The 13746-nt window shown below is 43.0% G+C and overlaps 1 protein-coding gene across 1 annotated transcript in view; it reads right to left on the reverse strand.

The window, feature by feature from the left end:
* LOC148500717 (NACHT, LRR and PYD domains-containing protein 12-like) overlaps nucleotides 1-13746 on the reverse strand; it is a 51483-nt gene that overhangs the window by 18748 nt on the left and 18989 nt on the right. Inside the window, exons 5-7 of the mRNA XM_088451422.1 lie at nucleotides 7113-7211; nucleotides 3199-3369; nucleotides 1671-1841 (exon numbers count right to left, since the gene is read on the reverse strand). Coding sequence (XP_088307548.1) covers nucleotides 1671-1841; nucleotides 3199-3369; nucleotides 7113-7211 — 441 coding nt within the window. The remainder of the gene's footprint in view (nucleotides 1-1670; nucleotides 1842-3198; nucleotides 3370-7112; nucleotides 7212-13746) is intronic.

A 13746-nucleotide genomic window follows, 5' to 3' on the forward strand; every position in this document is an offset into this window, starting at 1 on the left:
GCTAACTATAGATTAAAGTCCCATGGATGAATAGGTAGAACATAAGGTGGGCTGACATGCAATAACCCCTGCATGAAGGTTTGAATGTCTAGGAGAGATAACAAGTGCATCTAAAAGAGAATAGACAAGGCCAAAACCTGACCCCGCAGGGAAGAGAGATATAGAGGGGTTTGGACAATCTGTCCTGTAGGAAAGAAAGCTGATGTGGCAAGCTGAACTGAGGGGTTGAAACCCCATGACTCTCACACCACTGGATGTAAGATCCTCACACTCTATGGTAAATAATTGAAGTGGACGACTTAAGGGCCTGGAGCATAGTTTGGATAACGGCTGCAGAAAACCCCTTGGACCTCAGTAGACTGGTCTCAAGTCCCACACCATTAAAGCCAACTGAGGTAAATCTGGATGGAGAAACAGACCCTGAGAGAGTTGATCGTCCAATAGCAGCAGCCATCACAGCTGTTCAACCTCCAAAGAAAGAAGATTTGAGTACCATGACCTCAGTGGCCAAACTGGTGCCATTTGTAGAACTTGAGCCTTTTATTGTTTCATCTGTCTGATTACATGCAGGGGGCATGGGGATGGACAAAAAGACTATTTGGTTATCAAAGTCTCCACCATGATTGCCTGCAGATCCCTATAAGTTTCCTGTTTAGCCTGTATAGCCATGAGATCTTTGTCTGGTAGACCCCATCTCTCCACAATCTGATTGAACTTGTCCTTGTGTAAGGTTGTGTAAGTCAGTTTCCTAGTTGTCCACCCTTGGGATTGAAATGACTGATACGGCAGATACAAACAGTTCTGCCCATCTCATGATTTTGATGGTCTTAGTGCTCTTGGTTCCACCTTGTCAGTTGATGTACGGCACAGCTGCAGCATTGTCCAATTGGATCTATAGGGGCCTGCCCCTGAGGAAATGCTGTGCCTGAACCAGAACATGCCAGACTGCCCATAGTTCTAGCACATTGATAGAAAGTGTGCTCTCCAGTGACCAAACCGCCAGGAACTGGATCCCCATGTCACTGCACCCCATCCTTGGGTACTGGAGTCTGTTTTGTCTACTGTCCATTTCCAAGGGGAAAACTGACAACCTCTAGATAGGTTGGCAGTGTAAAGTCATCAAACCAGGGATTGGCATGCCTGTATGGACAGGGAAAGCAACTGCCAATCCAGGCAAGGATCCAACTTCCTCCAACACTAAAGAATAAAATGCTAAAGGTCCCTGGAGTGGAAGTGTGTGAAAGGAATTGCCTCGAATGCAGCTACCAGTAGCTGCATGCATCGCAGTATGGACACCCAGTAAAGAGATAATAGGAACCATACAAGAGACTGCATTGCCCTGATCTTGTCCACTGGAAGAAATACACATTGACATGAAGTGTATAAGAGAAGGCCCAGGAAACCCATCCTCTGAGCAGACCAGATTGGATATGGGCAGGTTGTGGATCCAGCCGTGGAATTCCAGGGTTGACATAACCTGCAAGTGAGCACTGACTAGTGGACTGAAACATCAACATTCTTCATGTAATAATGATGATGTGAGTAGAGGTCTATGGTTATTAAGGAAATATTAGGACACAGGTTTTAATATAACAAATGCTGGTATACAGTATATGCTCAGGTTAGATAGCAGGAAATTGAAGGAGGTTAAGATATCTGTCACTTCTTACGTAAGATCCTGCAGGGTACAGGCCGGGTGTCTCAGTCCCTCACACAGACTCTTTATTCCAGAGACCTGCAGATTGTTCCATGACAGGTCCAGTCGTACTAGTGATCGATTCTCAATAATAACAGTGCGGAGATCATCGCAGCAGGATGAGGTCAGTTTACCATATGAAAGTCTGTGGAGATATAGAATTAACATAAAGTAACATATAACACCTTATGTGGTTCCCACTTATCCTGAAACATGACAGAAGGAAAACCAAGTTTTATGTGTTTTTGTTTTATCAATTTAGCTGCTACATAAAACAACGCAGATTGCGTATGCAGCGCCGGAGGAACCGCGGCCTGAAAAGCACAAGATGGCCGACACAGAAAGGCTTCCCTTTCTTCAATATATTCATGCACTTTTTTCTTTTTTCTTACTTACATATCCAATAAATTAACCAATAATGTCATGATATAATTTTATTAACTGATGCATACAAATAGTTATTAAGAAAAAATTAAGGACGGGATGTACTAATGCTATAATTTGGTCAAAACGCTGAAACTGCAGAGGTTTGACTGCATTTCCCTTATTTACAAAGCTCCAAAAAGCAAAACTTTCCAGAGCTTGCAACAGATAGGTAAAGTTATTTATAGATGGCATTGCCTAATAGAAGCCAATGGGCAGTAGCTTTACCGGGTATGGTGCCAACCGATGCGCACTTCTGTGTTCCCCCGAAAAGGTGGTGTGGCCTAACATAAAGGGGCGTGGTCTCGCAGGAAATCATGATCGCATCATTTTCACCTGCTTTTGTAGAAATTAAGTTTTCAGGCCATTCATCAAAAAAGTAATGCAGGAGATATCCCAGATATACACCCCATACACTAGTATTACAGATATCTCCTGCTTACCTCTCTCTCCCGATGTAGCCCGCTGTCCCCATACACTAGTATCACAGATATCTCCTGCTTACCTTTCTCTCCCGATGTGGCCCGCTGTCCCCATACACTAGTATCACAGATATCTCCTGCTTACCTTTCTCTCCCGATGTGGCCCGCTGTCCCCATACACTAGTATTACAGATATCTTTTAGGAACTTGACTGTGGGAGCAATTACCATCTTCACAACCCCCTCCTTCCCTATGGGAACGTCCTGGATTGCAAAGAAGGATCCTTTCGGATGCCTCCGCCCCTGTCCGGCTCCTTCCACTGGACACCGGGGCTTTTGTGCGCCTTTGTGAACCCAAGTTCACATAGGTACACTAGTTTCACTGCTCCAAAAGGAGCAGTGCAAAGATTCACTACTCTGAAAGGAGCATTAAAAAGATTCAGGGAGACAGCTGATTCTCGGGTCAGCTATCTCCACGCCGGAGCAATGATGAATTTCTCCGGCACTCATGTCGAGTTGGAATATTAATTATCGGGGTCCGCACAGACCCCAATAATTAAAATAATGAATAGAGCCCTTAGTAATCACTTTTTGTGGTTGTGCCTTTTGTCACATTGTACTGATAGGACAGTTATTTAAATATGAAGGCGGTTCATACGTAAGTTCTTGCAGGGAACAGGCTGGATGTATCAGTCCATCGCACAGAAGTTTTACTCCACAGTCCTGCAGATTGTTCCATGACAGGTCCAGCCGGACTAAAGTTCGGCTCACAATAATAACCATGCGGAGATCATCACAGCAGGGTGGGGTCAGCTTACAGTAAGACAGGCTGCGGAGACAAACAGGTGACAGCTTATGTGGCTTCATTTATTCTATATATTTGTTCTGAAAAAAAAGATGTTTTGCATGGCTACTATCATGTTAACAGCACAGCTATGTCTGACGTTTATCGCTTGAGTCATGGGGCGACCAACAAGAGGTTATCCTATTAAATATTGTATCACCATATATACACACACACACACACACACACACACACACACACACACACACACACACACACACACACACACACACTATAGATATTTGCAGAATGATATTCATTATTAAGGGCCAACAATAAGATTTACAGTTCGTATACAGTATATGCATCCCTTAATCTAAAGCACCACACCCAGGACCATCTTAATGTATGGGCACACTGGGTAGGTACCCAGGGCCCCACGATTCTAGGGGACTACGAGCGTAGGGTAGTTGGCTGAGAGACAGGAAGAGAAAGATGCTCCCCAGCCACTCTAATTGTGAACTAAACACAATCAGAATGACCAGGAAGAATTATCAACCTGTCTCAAAACCTGCAGCCACAGAGCTGGATTAAGGGAGGGGGTCGTCCTCTTGGGCCCACCTCTGCACTGCAAGCTGGAGAAGAGAACATGGAGGTGGAGTCCATAATCCTTGCTTTACATCATGGTTTTTATGTTTAAACATTGACTTTGTTGAAAGTCCTAATAAATCTAAAGGTTTAATTATATTGACCATTTATATTTTTAACCCCGCGAATGGATGGGTAGGGGCCCCAGTGTATTGCTTTGCCCAGGGCCTACAATGCTTAAGATGGTCCTGACCACAACCTCCTGGATTTATATCTACTGCACAGTTTAGTATTAAATCTGGCCACGTCTAATTATTTTCTACTATGCTTTGTGCCATACACAGCCAGCAAAGTGTCTGACTCTAACACTGTCATTTCACCAGATTTGATTACTCAGAACAGAAGACCTGACATGCCAATTAACCTTCTTAGCTTGTGTGTGAGATCATTGGAATACCGGTAACCAGATGATTGTATCTTCTCTTTAAGCTCTGCACCTGAGTGGCCAAATTGTCCATCTGCGGTCAAGGCAAAGGACTTGACCTACTCTTATCCTGGCAGCATAAACATGGTGACTTTGCTGCAAACTCTTATACGCTCAGCATACATAAACCTATCTGTAAGTTGTATTGTAGAGTCTGGTTTATTTATTTATCCCAATTAGTTGTATTATGACTAATCAGCTATAATATACAGTATATGGCTAAAATTAGGACTTTTATTTTATGATACAGTAGTTGTACGGTGTTGACAGGAATGTGGAACCCACCTTTTTTTCTCAACTGGATTTTGTGAATACACACCATGTGCAGGATTTCTGAGGCTGGACTGACCTCCCGGGTGTCAAGCTATTTGAGATACTGCATAACGTCAGTAGAACAGCAGAGTACCGAACTGGTAAGTCCTAAGGCTTTTTCTCCTTTTTTACATTATGCAAAAGATAAAGATTGTGGCTGTATTTAACTACTAATGCAACTGTTCCACAGTTGATAGTTTAACTGGGATGTAGTTATGAGAGCCGCCGGTCTCAATCCCGACAGTGTCATCCCGACAAAGGATTTAATATAGGCATCGAAATACCGACGCCTATGTTAATCCCGACGCCGGAACTCCGAAGGATGCCAGACTGATTGTCCTCCTGCCGGGTAAGTATGCACTTAGCCTGGGGGTGGGGGGTTTAGGTTTAGGGACCCCTGGGGGGATTTAGGATTAGGCACCCCCACTGGGAAGGTTAGGGTTAGGCTAGGGGAAGGGGGGTTAAGATTAGGCAATAGGAGGGATGTTAGGGTTAGGCACCCCCCCCGGGAGACTTAGGTTTAGGGTGCGGGAAGGGAGGGTTAGGTTTAGGCACCCCTGGGGGGAGGTTAGGGTTAGGCACTAGGGGGGAGGTTAGGGTTAGGCACCCCTAAGGGAGGGTTAGGGATAGAGGGGGGAGAGGGGAGGGTTAGTATACTTACGGGCACCAGTCGGGATCTTTATTCTTTGGTCTCTCACTGTCGGGATTAGAACCGGCGGCTATTAAGACATCGGTATTTCAATCCCATTCCGTTTAACTCTATATTTAGTATAGTAAATGCAAGTATGACAAACAGTCCCTCAGGGATTGCTTTATATCTGATATCTTTCCGAGTTTGTAGGATTGATTTGGACTAAAACTGAGCACTATGGCTCAGTTATTTAATTTTATTTTATCTGCAGTTTATTGTTTTTTTAATAAATTTATTTTTATATTTTTTCTGAATCCCTATAGTTTTTCCAAATTTTTTATATATTTTTCTTAAACTTTTGTATGAATGTTTTTTTTATTTTTACTTTAACCTCCTGTCCCTTTGTACTTTTGTATTGTTTCTGGTTTGGTGTTTAGTTTTTGGTCATTTTTGTGTTGTTTGGATGGTTTCTTGGTTAATAGGTAATCTTGATGATACAGTTATATACTACTGCCAAGCATGCTGTGCTGTACTTTATATAGTTAGCTGTTTTCATTGACCTACTATACAAAAATCTGTTTAAAATTTATGTTTTGTTGCATTTGTTATATATATATTACATTGGACCCTATAATTAAATAAATACACAATACTGGCTTGGTACATATCTAAAATAAGGAAAAGATGAGACACCACTCCTGAATGGCTGCCTGACTATTAAGTAGAGATCAGCAGTTCAGTTCTACTTGGTTATGTTCGGATCTGGAAAATGAATCTCATTGGCTATCCGGCTCTCACATATTTTGGATAGCCAATAAGATAAATATGATCTTGTGCTAATTTGGCAAAAAGAACAGAGTAGCACCGAACCGCTTATCTTTACTATTAAGTAGACAGGCTTACCAGACATTTTGCGTCAGTAGCTCCTCCATTGTTCTATGTATCACTATGCTTAAAGGTAAGTATATATTATCGAAAATTCAGGGAAGGGGGAAGTGGAAGAAGATTCTGCACCAGACAGAAATAAATAAAAATTGTGTATAAATGTCAAAGTAATACCCCTTTTACACCAGAGCAAAAGCCTGGGTTTTTGCTGGGTCTACCCGGGTCGCAGTTCAGTGTAAAAGGGTCTCTGAAAAATAACCCAGGTCAAGTGACCCAGCAATCCAACCCAGGTAGCTACCAGGGTTGGACCCAGGATGGACCCGGGTAATGGTGCAGTGTAAACAGTCCTGGGTCATGCCTAAAATGAGTTGATTGGTGGTTGTGGAGCAGTCACCTCCCACTTTTTATGACCTCACAGGTTTAGCAGGGCAGACCTGAGTTCAGTGTGAACAGGGCTGACCAGGGAGTAACCCAGATCGAAGGTAGAGTGTAAATGGGTCTGACCTGGGTCTGACCAGGGTTGGAACCATGTCCAAAAACCCAGTTCGGTCCTGGGTTTTTGGTGGAAAAGAGGTATAAGTGAGCCAACCGTAGTTTAATTAGGAGTAATTCCTCCCTTCTTAATAAGATATTGTTGGTGGTGCACCCAATAGTCATAAAGCAGACTATGCTGTGGGGCACTCTTAAATAATATATATATGAAAAAAATATATATGAAAAAAAGTATATGATATGATTAGTTAATAATAAAACATCAATTTAATTAATACTCATTAAAAAATAGTGCACATACTGTATTGTGTGACACATAATATCTGTGACTTCACTAATTTATGGGCTCATGTGTGAGGTTTTTGTTAACCTTGTTTTACAATATAATCTACTTACTCTAGATCCTGCATCTGACACTGTTTAAACAGACGAAGTAAACTGGATCCAGCCTGATTAACGTTCTCTTCTGTAACAGGGAATCTGCAGCCCATGAAACTGGGGAAAACACAAAACAGCATAAGCAGTATTCACTCTAAAAATGACGTGAAAGCTTAGCTAAGGTTATTCCGAGTTAATATATAAAGAAAAATATCAAACCTATGTGAGAAATTGTTGAATATGATCTTTAATGCTTAAATGAAAGTCTTTTAGCCCTTAGTATAACCCTTTCTATAATCTACTCTTAGCACTTAGCACAACCCTTTCACTCTGCAATCTACAATCAGACCTTAGTACAACCTGTTCACTCTGCAATCTACAAATTAGACCTTAGTACAACCTGTTCACTCTGCAATCTACAATCAGTCTGCAATCTACAATCAGCCGGTCTCAATACCAACAGTATAATCCCGGTAAGGGATCTAACATAGGTGTCGAAATGCTGACGCCAATGTTAATCCCGATGCCGGGACCCCGACAGGACGCCGGACCGATCATCCAACGGCGGGGTAAATATCCATGTAGCCGGGGATGGGGGGGGGGTTAGGTTTAGGGACCCCCAGAGGGATTTAGGGGTAGGCACCCCCCCAGGGAGGGTTAGAATTAGGCTAGGGGAAGGGGGGGTTAGGTTTAGGCACTAGGTGGGGAGGTTAGGGTTAGGCACCCCCCCGGAGAGTTAGGTAAACGGTGCGGGAGGGTGGGGTTAGGTTTAGGCACTAACAGGGGGATGTTAGGCTTAAGCACTGGGGGGGGGGTTAGGGTTAGGCACCGCTAAAGGAAGGTTAGGGTTAGGGGGGGGAGAGGGTTAGGGATAGTTAACTTACCTCTGCTGTCGGGATCTTCTGCATCGGGCTGCCGGCATCGGGATTTGAAACGCCGGGCTCACGATCGGCGGTCAAACATACTGATGTAATACCCCACTTAAAGGAGTCCCTCCACTCGTAGTCTTACCTCCTGACTAGTGATGGATGTCACTGACTCTTAGCTGGTTCGTTCTTCTTTCTTTCTCATACAGAGAGGCAAGGACCCTCATTCCCTTTCACATACTAAATGACACCATATTTTCAAATAGTGTAAGTTTTATTAGCCTATGCAATGTTAGCATGCAAATCTAGCAGAATCAAATAAATCACTATTTTACTTTGCAACATAAGTTAAGCAGATATTAATAAGTCAAAGATTCAATTTCACAATTTGCAATAAACACATTTCAGCAAGACAGCTTCTATTATGTATAAATCTGATGGTTAAAACCGTTACCTTAAACTTATACTAATCTTCACAGCAAACAGTACAACAATTAAAATCGGTGTACAGTTTCTTAAACTGATATATGGCCCATATATCTAACCTAGATAACCGTCTGTTCTGCAAATTGACCCGGGTCACAAACCGTATGCCCCTTTTTTAATAGACAAACTCTCTCCATCGTAATGGTTTAGGCCCGATTCAGTTAAGATGGTGGACTGACGTTTTCTGTCGGGTTTTCAACAGTTTAGTAAGTATTGAGACAATATAGCCCAATTTTGCAATTTCCTGGTAACAATATTCCTGAGAAAGTTGCAACTTGGCTTGGTCGTCAGATATCTAGGTTAATTGTACATGCACTAAGGCCCTGATTCAGAGCCGGACGCTCTGACCAGAGCGCTCGCTCTGAATCAGGGCCCTCCTCCATTAAAATGGAGCGTCTTCCTGGACGCTCGTATAGCTGTGGGTCACCACCCACAGCATATACAAGCGTGCAAAAAGATGGTCGCGATGGTCTTGTCCATCGCGACCATCGGACTTGCGAGGGAAACCCTGCGGTCGGGTTTCCCAGCCGCAAGGCCAGGAGTGATTTTGGCTCTATCAGAGCCAAAATCACTCCCACTGACATCACTAGTGATGTCAGTGGGGCCGGCTTCAGACGGTAGGCGTTCCCATGGGAACGCCTCCGTCTGGCAGGCATGCCCCCGGCACGCCCACCAAAGGGGGCGTGCTGTCAATCAACATCGACAGCACGCCCCCTTTGGTGCGAGACCCCGAGCGATGGAAAGCCTGTCGCTCGCCGGGTCTCGCGCATGCACACGACGGAGCTCCCTCCGTCGTGCGCATGCGCAGTGGGGAACATTGACCCACATGCGAGCGTACTGCCGCTCGCGAGTGGGTCTGAATGACCCCCTAAGTCTTTATTGGATTTCTTGCAATGCGTAGCTCAAGCTGCTCTATATACTGCAGCTCTTGGGCTGGGCTGACTGATAGGTGGGCAGAAGGGCAATGCGCCGGTATTGGGAATCCTTCCTCACCCAGCTGTTGTCACTGAGATGCGGCTTCACATACACAGGCACAGTCGCCAGCAGCACCGCTGCCAGTCCATTCAGCGGGCACCTCACAACTTCCTGGTGCTTCAGCTCTAACAGCTGACAAGTCACTGCCCGCACTGCCACCCTGACAGGCGGCACTCTGGCAGCGCAGCTCCTGCTGCTCAGAAGGTTACCTCAGCTCTCCCCTCAGGGTCAGTGAGAGCTGCCTATATCACCTCTGACTAGGTGCCAGGATGTTTCCCGCCCACAGCACAAGCAGGTTCAAATTCTCTCTCAGCCCAACTGTCAATGGCTCCCTCAGCTGCAGTGTATCAGGGGAGAGGGGGGGGAAGGGGAACCCCTGCAGAGTATCTCACAGCAACATGTCCCTAATGCAGCTCACGCACTACAGTTTCTTCAAAGCAGAGAAAGTATATATATATATATATATATATATACAGATATGTAAAGACGGCACTCATGAGACTGGACAGCTACAAATAATGACCATGACACTAGTCGTAATGTAAATCGACGTTTCAGGGACAACTCCCTTTTATCAAGACTTAAAAATACACAAACAGACAGAGCATATATACCTGTAGAAGACACCAACGTGACTGTGAACTCACCACAGCACCCAGTCGGAGATCTGATGACGTCACTGGTGCGACCCCGCACCCACGTTACAGACGCATCCAAGGGGCGTGGCCAAACTACGTGAACCATCACCATGGTGAACATAAACACAAAATGCTGCAAAAGACCTAAAAGGAAAAACGGGGTGTTAAAGCCTATGTTAAATAACATGATCACAGCCGAGTGTAACCCTCGGTGTATCTGAAAAGCGAAAACTCATCAATGTAAAAAACTGGTGGTCTGAATATAAACTACATGACAGTGATGAGGCTATATGAAAGATGACATCATTAAACTGTAATCGAAAAAACGGAACAAATGTAAGAAAAATAATTAAAGTACACAGTCTAGGAGCATAGACATTAAGCTAATAGATAACCTAGGTGCACTACATGAAAAAGCACAACTTGCACCGTATGGTAAAGGTCTAGAATAGATCCGGAAATAACAATACAGACAAACTACAAAAAACACGTAAATGAAATGGCCTCATTCAATCCGAATGGTTGAATAGTTTGAAGAATATGTATCCATTTAGTCTCTCTCTGAAGGAGTATACGTCCACGATCACCTCCTCTAACATTAGGGGGAATCCAATCGATCATCTTGTAGCGAATCGTGGACAAATTGTGCTGGTGTTCCCGAAAGTGACGGGCCACTGGTAGTTCTGTACCTTTACCATCCAAAGCTGCACGTATACTGGACCTGTGGAGCGCCATCCGCTCCTTCATTTGTCTGGTGGTCTTGCCCACGTATAGTAGACCACATGGGCATCTGATAAAATACACCACATACCTGCTAGAGCAGGTAAGTGGGTATTTGATATCATATTTTTTACCCGACCTAGGGTGATGAAAATAACTGCCAGTTTCCAGATAGCTGCAAGTTATGCAACCTGTGCAGCGGTAATTTCCAGGTTTCTTGGTTAAAAAATGTATTGGTCTCGCTATTGTATGGAGAGATATGTCATTCTGGACCACAACATCTTTGATGTTCCTACCCCGACGATATGATGGTAAAATATTAGTGTTACATAAGGCTGGTAAAGACCTGTCATTAGATATGATAGGCCATATAGATTTAGCTTTTTTCATCAAAATGTGGCTAACAGAGGAAAACTCTTGAGTCCACACTATTTTGTTAGATTGATGTACTTTCTCAGTTGATGCTAATGCTTCAGATCTAGTCATCGCTAATACTTTATTTTTGGCCTTATGCAACGTCTTATAATGATATCCCCGCTTGAGGAATTTGAGAATCATCTCATCTATTTGTCGGAGGGCATCACTTGACTCACTGCAAATACGCCAAATGCGTAGTAGTTGCGAATAAGGGAGACCGTTCTTAAGGGCCGGAGGATGGTAACTGCCACATTGAAGAATAGTATTTCTATCCGTAGGTTTGTAAAAAATGGTGGTACAAATCTGTAGCGAATCAGTGACAGACACCAAAACGTCCAAGAAATGTACTGAATCAAAACTGCTGGTATAAGTAAATTTGATGGGTGAATCAGTAACATTAATGGCATCCATCATATTAGCAAAGTCACTTTGTGTCCCTGTCCAACAGAGAAAGATGTCATCTATATACCTGCAGTACCCTGTGATGTATCTAGAGATATTGGTATCCATCAAAAATAGTTGTCTTTCAATTTCAAACATGAAAATGTTTGCGTAACTGGGAGCTACACAAGATCCCATGGCACAACCTGATCGTTGTAGAAAAAAATTGCCATCAAATAGAAAATAGTTGCGCGACAGAGTTAATTCCAGGAGTCGTATAAAGAATTCTATATTCGGGCCCGTATAATCACTGTTATCTGTAATAAATCTCTTAACCGCTGCAATTCCCAAATGATGCGGTATACTAGTATACAAACTGGTCACATCAATGGTACATAATAATTGTCGAGATGGTAAAGGTGTCATTTCATTTAACTTATGTAAAAAAGTAGTAGTGTCCTTTAAGAAAGTAGACTGTGTTTGTACTAAAGGCTGTAGGAAGAAATCCAAGTATTGTGAGATCACATAGAATAACGAGTCTCGTGCCGCAATAATGGGTCTACCGGGTGGTCTTATAGCGTTTTTATGCAATTTAGGAATATTATCACCCACAAAACTAGAGTTGCCCTGACACAAGAATGGCCTAAGATACCGGTCCTTTATACAATTCCTAAATTGCATAAAAACGCTATAAGACCTTTAGGAATTGTATAAAGGACCGGTATCTTAGGCCATTCTTGTGTCAGGGCAACTCTAGTTTTGTGGGTGATAATATTCCTAAATTGCATAAAAACGCTATAAGACCACCCGGTAGACCCATTATTGCGGCACGAGACTCGTTATTCTATGTGATCTCACAATACTTGGATTTCTTCCTACAGCCTTTAGTACAAACACAGTCTACTTTCTTAAAGGACACTACTACTTTTTTACATAAGTTAAATGAAATGACACCTTTACCATCTCGACAATTATTATGTACCATTGATGTGACCAGTTTGTATACTAGTATACCGCATCATTTGGGAATTGCAGCGGTTAAGAGATTTATTACAGATAACAGTGATTATACGGGCCCGAATATAGAATTCTTTATACGACTCCTGGAATTAACTCTGTCGCGCAACTATTTTCTATTTGATGGCAATTTTTTTCTACAACGATCAGGTTGTGCCATGGGATCTTGTGTAGCTCCCAGTTACGCAAACATTTTCATGTTTGAAATTGAAAGACAACTATTTTTGATGGATACCAATATCTCTAGATACATCACAGGGTACTGCAGGTATATAGATGACATCTTTCTCTGTTGGACAGGGACACAAAGTGACTTTGCTAATATGATGGATGCCATTAATGTTACTGATTCACCCATCAAATTTACTTATACCAGCAGTTTTGATTCAGTACATTTCTTGGACGTTTTGGTGTCTGTCACTGATTCGCTACAGATTTGTACCACCATTTTTTACAAACCTACGGATAGAAATACTATTCTTCAATGTGGCAGTTACCATCCTCCGGCCCTTAAGAACGGTCTCCCTTATTCGCAACTACTACGCATTTGGCGTATTTGCAGTGAGTCAAGTGATGCCCTCCGACAAATAGATGAGATGATTCTCAAATTCCTCAAGCGGGGATATCATTATAAGACGTTGCATAAGGCCAAAAATAAAGTATTAGCGATGACTAGATCTGAAGCATTAGCATCAACTGAGAAAGTACATCAATCTAACAAAATAGTGTGGACTCAAGAGTTTTCCTCTGTTAGCCACATTTTGATGAAAAAAGCTAAATCTATATGGCCTATCATATCTAATGACAGGTCTTTACCAGCCTTATGTAACACTAATATTTTACCATCATATCGTCGGGGTAGGAACATCAAAGATGTTGTGGTCCAGAATGACATATCTCTCCATACAATAGCGAGACCAATACATTTTTTAACCAAGAAACCTGGAAATTACCGCTGCACAGGTTGCATAACTTGCAGCTATCTGGAAACTGGCAGTTATTTTCATCACCCTAGGTCGGGTAAAAAATATGATATCAAATACCCACTTACCTGCTCTAGCAGGTATGTGGTGTATTTTATCAGATGCCCATGTGGTCTACTATACGTGGGCAAGACCACCAGACAAATGAAGGAGCGGATGGCGCTCCACA

The sequence above is a fragment of the Taudactylus pleione genome, unplaced genomic scaffold (assembly GCF_031769625.1).
Source record: "Taudactylus pleione unplaced genomic scaffold, aTauple2 ptg000547l, whole genome shotgun sequence".
In the NCBI taxonomy this organism is placed as follows: Eukaryota; Metazoa; Chordata; class Amphibia; order Anura; family Myobatrachidae; genus Taudactylus; species Taudactylus pleione.